This window comes from Rhodnius prolixus, unplaced genomic scaffold, assembly GCF_049639745.1.
Source record: "Rhodnius prolixus isolate KJV_2025 unplaced genomic scaffold, Rpr scaffold_8, whole genome shotgun sequence".
NCBI lineage: Eukaryota > Metazoa > Arthropoda > Insecta > Hemiptera > Reduviidae > Rhodnius > Rhodnius prolixus.
This window is the reverse complement of record NW_027411593.1, coordinates 33,736,128-33,743,216: the sequence shown is the minus strand read 5'-3', so window position 1 is coordinate 33,743,216 and position 7,089 is coordinate 33,736,128. Positions and strand designations below refer to the sequence as shown.

Genomic DNA, 7,089 nt, shown 5'->3' with positions numbered 1-7,089 from the left:
CCATTTACCCATTTTTATAAATAATTACAATTTTAATTCATAATATTTTAATAATTTATATATACAGATAAATCCATCTCTATGAAAATATATATAAAAATAAAAAAGTTCAATCTGCTGAATAAAAAAGGCAAACTCTGTACAACAAAGGTATTCTTATTATATTATTCTGTACAACTTGTGTAATATGTTAATAAAATTTATTTAACACATTTAAAGTCATCTTTTTCAGAATGAATTTCTAATACAGAATCAGTAAGACGTGTAATTAATGAATTAAGTTGAAAGTCATTTAATGTATCATTCCATAACAACCTCAATACTTCCGAGGCTATTCTTGTAGGTTTATTAATTTCCACATTTCTCAAACGGCTGCGATCTAGTGTAAACAATAGTACAGCACGTTTCACTAATGGATTTTGTGTATCGCAAAATGTATGAAAACTTTGGGCAACTAAACCGGGAATCTCATCTAATCTATAGACAATCATAACACCATTTTTTTGAAGCCGTTCTCTATACCGATCTACCAATTCATTGTCTGTTTCATTCATGTCAGAATCACCAATTAATTCAATCACGGCTGGTGTATTAAAAAATTCCCTAGCAGCTTTACCAACCTTCCAAGCAATACATTCAGCCACGTTTTTATTTCTGTTATATAACAAGATCATTATAGCTGGTCTAGTAGGATGAGATTCGGTCACATATTTAATTCTTTTAAATAATGATAACCACAAAATATCTTTTTGTGATGGGAAATCATTTTTTATCTTCTTAATAGTATTTGAAAATTGATCAACTCTCGAAGTATCGTGTGAAATATTTGCATTAATGTGTTTAACATTTGTAGGATTATTACAAGTAGAATAAAGTAGGTAGCATAAAACAGCAATACCAACAATTAAAACAGAACCGTAGATGTAGGTTTTGTTAATTCCTTCTAAATTAATTGAATTGGAATTGAGTAAATTTTCTTTTATTCTCGTCGCGCGTTCATTTTTCTCAAAATCCTGATAGGCAGATAACTTAGTTTTCACTTTTTCTTCCTCTGTAAAAAAACAGAAAAAAAAATGAATAATAATTAGTTTTACGCAACAGTGTAGAAGGATCCATTCTGTGGGTTAGTTTATAAAACCCTCAATTAGTTATTCCAAACTAGCGGAACTAGATAGTTCTGAGATAGTGTACCGTACTTCCGGAAAAAGTCAACAAAGCAAGATTTGTTAATATTTGTATTAATTATCTACAAATAGCATGTATTTAAATCAAAGACTGAGCCAGCATTGATTTCAAGAAACATTTTTGTGACAAAGAAATTAATCATCAGAAAATAATGAATAACTAAAAAAATATGAAGAACTGGAAGACAGGGTGTATCCAAGTTTTTTTTAAATCGTGTTTAGTCAGCACGATTGGATGACCAGTCATTTACCCAAAACTAGAAGGATTAGAAGTCCTGATGATCAAAACTGCGTTAAGAGAGCTGGATGTAAGGTGTATTACTCATAGAGCAGCATGGCCGATTCGTGAATAATAGTTTAATTTATTCAAGAGAGTCGCATAAGTTACGAGGGACCACCTGAGAGATAGCTTAAGGACATTCTAGGCAGACCGCAAGGCTACTTTCGAGGCCTAAGCTTTGTTTATTTCTACTTTTTTTTCTAAGGAGTCTCAACATCACACATGGGAAACAAAAAATTTATTAAGGCAATTTGAAAAAGAAGCGACTCAAAGGAAAGTTGTTTTATTGTTTTATTTGGAAAGTTGTCTCCTGGAAATATTTTGATCGACCTAAACCTTAATAAATCTCCTAAAAAGAAATCAAATTAATAATATCTACTTGTTTTTGGGATATTTTCTTCACAAATACATTATTTTGACAACACCTCTACATCTTACTTTAAACAGTAAAACTATATACACAGCCTTAATATGATAAGTTATGAGAAGATGTAGATGTAGATGGGTTAACGAGTAGGCTCGAGGGGCTCTGAAGTTTCGCGAGGGACGTATACAAGGTTGTTACAAGTCGCCAGTCTACAATAAGATCAAGTTCTGATCGCATAAGATGAACGAGGTATCATTTACATTATGAGAAAGTCATGCAAAATGTTATAAGAAGGGGTCAACCAAATTCAATGAAACAGAAATTTGTTGACGGTGTTGTAAATATGTAACGGTGACCGGAGTTTAAAACAGGCAACGAATTTGAAGTAACATATACCAGTATACTAGTATACTTGTAACCCCAACTGGATGACGGGTATAGGTTTTCAACATAATAAAAAGGTTACCAACACAGGGAGAATAATATACACGTTGAACCCTAATCTCATTTATTAAAAACCCTTATTCAACTGTCCTACTGGACAGTTTTAATGAAAAAACATCAGAATATGCTGATCTCATTGATTAACGTATTAGTAAGAGGGTACAGGTGAAACATTGCTGCGATTAAGACGGATTTCTGCAGATAGTCAGATCAATTAGACAAATCGCAATGGAATTTTAATAATCAATTAAAGCAACATTTGACTTGTTACAATGACAAGAACACCTGTTTTAGTAGGTATATTTGAGAAGTATGTTAGTACTTCCGAACAATTTGTGTACTAAATAAATGTTTAAAAGATAACTGTCTTAAAATGCCTAAAGATGGTATGCATGCGGTCAAAAGAGTACAGAGATCTTAATTTATTGTTTGATTTTAACTCGGAAGTAAAAGGATTAAAATATTTATAAACCATTATAATCGAGAATGAGACTAGAGACAAAAATTAATGAATGTAACATTTTGTTTTGAAGTTCGATCAATTTTGTTACATTCACTGTGACTAAGTGTAGTGTGCACTACCGGACTCCTTCTTTTTATTCAATTCCCTTATCAGCTAAAATTACATGTGTATATTTAAGTAGTATTACATCTTATTTTTTTGGGTTCTTTATTTTCCATTTGTTACTTACTTTTTTCTTTTTCGACTGCCTCATCGCTTCTTTCTTCAACTTCATCAGAACTAGATTCTTCCGTCCATTGGTCTCTATCATCTGGAAAATACAAAAATAATCTGTAATAAAATATAAAAACTTATTCATTACTAAGTTCAATTTTAAATTGTTAAATGTTTTTACTTTTTTCGCTGTCACAAATGAAGAAAAATATAAAACAAAGAGTGGATTGTCGAACCAAACCCGTAGCCAAACACCAGCCAGAAATTCTGACTGTCCATTTAAACTATTTTAATCTTTGATTTATCATATTATTTTAAGATAAATAATGAAAAAGAGCGTTTCAGGATGGGACGAAGAAACGATTATCCCTGATAACATTTCGGGAGGAATGGGGTGAATTGGTTAGCAAAACTGCCAATCCCTAACATGAGCTCCCACTTCTCATCCGAGAACTTCCCTAGAAAACCAGGAAGTTCACCACCTTGGAGTGAGAAATTCTTCATATCCTTGCATATGCAGGTGTAGCACAGACAGCAACAGTATGTACGAGTATAACCCCGAACAGTGAATCATATTTATTTCACAGCACTTTAAACCATTGTCAATATGTGAAAAGTTACTAGATTCTTGATCAGAGTGTTAGAACTTTTTTTTAAATATTAGCACTCAAAAAATAGACATTACAAAATTACAAAAATAATAAACAGTAGATATAATACTGTATGAATTAAGATAAAACAATATCAGATCAGTATTTTAGAATGAACTATACCTCTACAAACGATAAAAATTCATTTTTATCAATAGGTTTTATAAGCTTGGATACTTCTACACTTCAAAAAAATTGTAGCCTAAATGAAATGGCAATGACTAAAAGAGGACGAAAATTCTACTGACTTTATTCCTAGTCTAGAAATTTGTTGCACAAAAAGAAAAAAGAATGCATTGCCATTTTGTTTTGTAGTTCTGATGTCTCACACTTAAAAAAATGGATTCTCCAATCTTTGATCCCTTACATCTTTAATATTCTGCTTATTAAAACTACCTACTCAAAATAATATTGAGAAACAATATCTGTTATATCCGTATCCTTGAAGGTAGAAATGCATTTTGGATTTTCATGGTTTTGTTTAGAATCTGAAATTAGTTAATTTATTAACCAAAATTACAAGATATTTTATGGCAATTTTTCGATTTATAATAATAGAAAATTAAAATGATCAATTAACTTTAAATGATAGTTCTGAAATGCTTTTTTTTTTCTTCTTTTTGGCACATCGATGTCTACGTCATTAGCGCATACTAAAATGCTGTTATTTAAATTACAGATATTTAGAAAACATTTTACTCTTCCTAAATTTTAATTTTTCTAGAACTTCGTTTCGGACAAAATGTTCTTGGATACTGGAACAAATGCATTTCTGAACTCATTTATAAATAAAACACCATAATACATCGAAGAGTACTATAAAACCTACATTTGCTAGACACATCAACTGACCCTTCTCTGGTAAATCTCTTATCGTCATTTATATTAGATTCTGGAAGTAACGGAATTAGTATTATTATATGAAGAGAAAATATAACTAAGCCAAATCGATTACTAACTATAATTACCTTCTGGTTTTACCATGTTTCTTTCTCTAAAAACTTGAAATTATAAAAACCACAATTTTTAAATTAACAAATAACTATTAACTTTTCTAAGCAGAAAATTAACTATGTTACAATATCATACACTCTTCATTTTTAAGTAACTGAAAGTAACATCACCATGCTCTTCGGTAAAATAAACAAAAATGTAGATTTTGGTTAATGAGAATGCTAAGAATTAACAATTTTAACTGTAAAATACACGACGACATGAAGAAGGTTACAATTATGTTGCAATGTTAGATTAGAGTGGAAACAGTACCTTGTCATTTTCTCCTTTACGTACGTTGTAGTAAAGGATAAAAAAAAAAAAATAGTTACATTAAAATTTATTTCATAAATAATTTTCAACAAATTAAAAGTATGATAAAATTTATATTGCTAATTATTGGTTTGTTTAATTTGAAGTCATATGAAGCTAATGACCTTAGAACAAATATGAACTAATTTTAAGGAAAAAGTCGAGTGCAAAAGCTCCTTGGCAAACAGCCTTTCGTAATCTGCAAAATGGAATCAGTGAGTAGTTTAGTAAAAATTCATATACCGAATTATTTATCGAATCTACCAATTCCGGCTTCTATAGGAGGATGGTTTAAATTAAGTGGTATGAATGACCTCTTGTTTTACAGTTAAAAAATAAACTTGGAGTACCTTAGAACCTCTCATTTTTATATTTAGTTTCCAGCCTCATATAGAGAACTAGCAAATCATTAAGTCCAATTTTCAATGTTTATTTTGAATGTAATTAATATCTGGATAACTTTTTTAGCAGCTAACAACCAATAAATTTCTTTTTTCGAAGAACTTTTTTTCTTTTTTCTAGTTAAAGATTGGGTTTCCCTCGTACCATTCTTCACAGTGGTTGGAGGAATTTCCTACTTGACTTACAGAACAATTAAACCCAAGCAAGTAATAGCACAAAATTATCTTCATTTTTTTAATTTATTGTAGGTTAAGTATATATCATCCTCTCACTCTCTCTCTTTTAGGTGGTCAATCTGTCAGTTGAAAAAGAAAATCCGAAAGTGGTGCATATAGGCAATATTGAAGATTTAGGCGACTCCACAGCTTATTGTCGTTGTTGGCGAAGTTCTAAGTTTCCTCTGTGTGATGGAAGCCATTCCAAACATAACGCAGAACATGGTGACAATGTTGGACCTGTTGTTATAAAAAAGAAGTGAAACAACATGTAAAAAAAGTAGAACCATTAACCCCTATAAATAGTGGATTACACTGTGTGATTTGGTTTATGGTATTATTCAATTACTATTTGTTGCTGTTTATTGAACGTACTGGCCTTACTAAACAAACTTTTTTTATAGAGAGAATTTTTTATTTCATTTTTAAATTAAAAACTTTATTTTTGCGAGGAAGAGAGATGCTGTAACATTTATTGTTTGATAAATGATCCGTAATTAAAAACTTTGACAACTGAAATGTTCGTGCGATTATTGCAATAAAAAACTAGTTTCCTACCTTTCACTATCCTAGATAGTGTTTACAGAAGCAAAGAAAGAGCTACATAACTACACATTAAGTTATTAATGATTGAATTGGCAAAATGTTTATTAAGAATAAAGCGGGAAATGACTTTAATTTCATATTTTGAAGTAGTAGGGTGTTTATCAATAACTTATAATTTTTTTAATGGAAAAATACTTCAGGAATGAAAAAAGATACTGCCATAGGTAATTGTTAATTAGAAAGTAAGACGTTTTCGAAAAATTTATTAATAAACTTACTTTTTCGGCGCATCTAATACTGAGGTATTTAGCGCCTGATGTAGATGTTATAAGATGCATCATTCTTTTAAACGACTCCTGGATGTCCTGTAATGTAATCAGTTATGAGCCATTTTTGAAAGTAAACCTACACTTGTAACTGCATAAAAGGCATACGCTATGGTGCGCGATAATCACTGCGTTTGTAAAGGAATCAGTAAAAAACGATTCGCTTTATTCCTGGAGTTCAGTCGGAGATAGTAGATAAAATGCCGGATTTCCTTTTAAACATCTATCCCATTGCATGCACCACAATCTCTTGCGACAACGGTTCTTCTTCCATCTCATTCAAATGACCCATGCAATTATTGCTCGAATCCAGATGTTTAGCCTTAGATTTTTTTTCTTCCTTCAAACTCGCTTATTTCTTTTTGATGGATACATTGACGAGTGAACACACCCCGGAAGCAGTCAGTGCACTTAAAAGGCTTCGTTTTTGTGCCTTCTTGCAGCAATCTGCAATTTAATCTTTGCATTAGAGTATCTTTAGCCAGTTGGAATGTCGCTGGATTCCCAGTTAGATAAGACATGTCTAGTTGATGGGAATTCAACTTTTTTTTTCCTTACTTCTACAATTTTGTAGGTTTAAAGACTTGGACTAGCTGGATATAGTACTCTTGGCATAATATTCGAAGGTTATGAAATTATTCTAAATACTGCCAATTTTTTCTCGATTAGGTGGGCCGAATTGTTACTTAATAAG

At 31.0% G+C, this 7,089-nt stretch overlaps 2 protein-coding genes across 4 annotated transcripts; one reads left to right on the top strand and one right to left on the bottom strand.

The window, feature by feature from the left end:
* Positions 1–107: 107 nt before the first annotated feature.
* TORIP (Torsin interacting protein) lies at positions 108–4,909 on the bottom strand. 3 transcript variants are annotated; one of them, XM_074122521.1, is made up of 5 exons: positions 4,570–4,909; positions 4,431–4,493; positions 4,030–4,089; positions 2,968–3,051; positions 108–1,051 (listed from the first exon to the last, which is right to left on the bottom strand). In XM_074122521.1, exons 1-5 carry the CDS (start codon positions 4,583–4,585, stop codon positions 201–203), a joined length of 1,074 nt encoding a protein of 357 aa, XP_073978622.1. In that variant the 5' UTR covers positions 4,586–4,909; the 3' UTR covers positions 108–200. The 3 variants fall into 3 exon arrangements, with proteins under 3 accessions (XP_073978622.1, XP_073978623.1, XP_073978624.1); XM_074122522.1 differs by lacking the exon at positions 4,030–4,089 and having other exon boundaries at positions 2,968–3,048; XM_074122523.1 differs by lacking the exons at positions 4,030–4,089; positions 4,431–4,493 and having other exon boundaries at positions 2,968–3,048.
* A 140-nt stretch (positions 4,910–5,049) lies between these two features.
* On the top strand, positions 5,050–6,042 carry Cisd2 (CDGSH iron sulfur domain 2). Its single transcript, XM_074122529.1, has 3 exons — positions 5,050–5,209; positions 5,429–5,514; positions 5,595–6,042. Exons 1-3 carry the CDS (start codon positions 5,113–5,115, stop codon positions 5,784–5,786), a joined length of 375 nt encoding a protein of 124 aa, XP_073978630.1. The 5' UTR covers positions 5,050–5,112; the 3' UTR covers positions 5,787–6,042.
* Positions 6,043–7,089: the final 1,047 nt, after the last annotated feature.

Bases quoted from the DNA above. Each gene is read 5' to 3' on its own strand.
- Cisd2 (XM_074122529.1), top strand. From the start codon at position 5,113: ATGGAATCAGTGAGTAGTTTAGTAAAAATTCATATACCGAATTATTTA. The intron at 5,210-5,428 runs GTATGAATGACC...TCTTTTTTCTAG, and splicing joins AGGATGGTTTAAATTAAGTG to TTAAAGATTGGGTTTCCCTC. The intron at 5,515-5,594 runs GTAATAGCACAA...TCTCTCTTTTAG, and splicing joins GAACAATTAAACCCAAGCAA to GTGGTCAATCTGTCAGTTGA.
- TORIP (XM_074122521.1), bottom strand. The intron at 3,052-4,029 runs CAGATATTGTTT...TTTTGTATTTTC, and splicing joins CTTCAAGGATACGGATATAA to CAGATGATAGAGACCAATGG. The intron at 1,052-2,967 runs GTAAGTAACAAA...GTTTTTTTACAG, and splicing joins GGCAGTCGAAAAAGAAAAAA to AGGAAGAAAAAGTGAAAACT.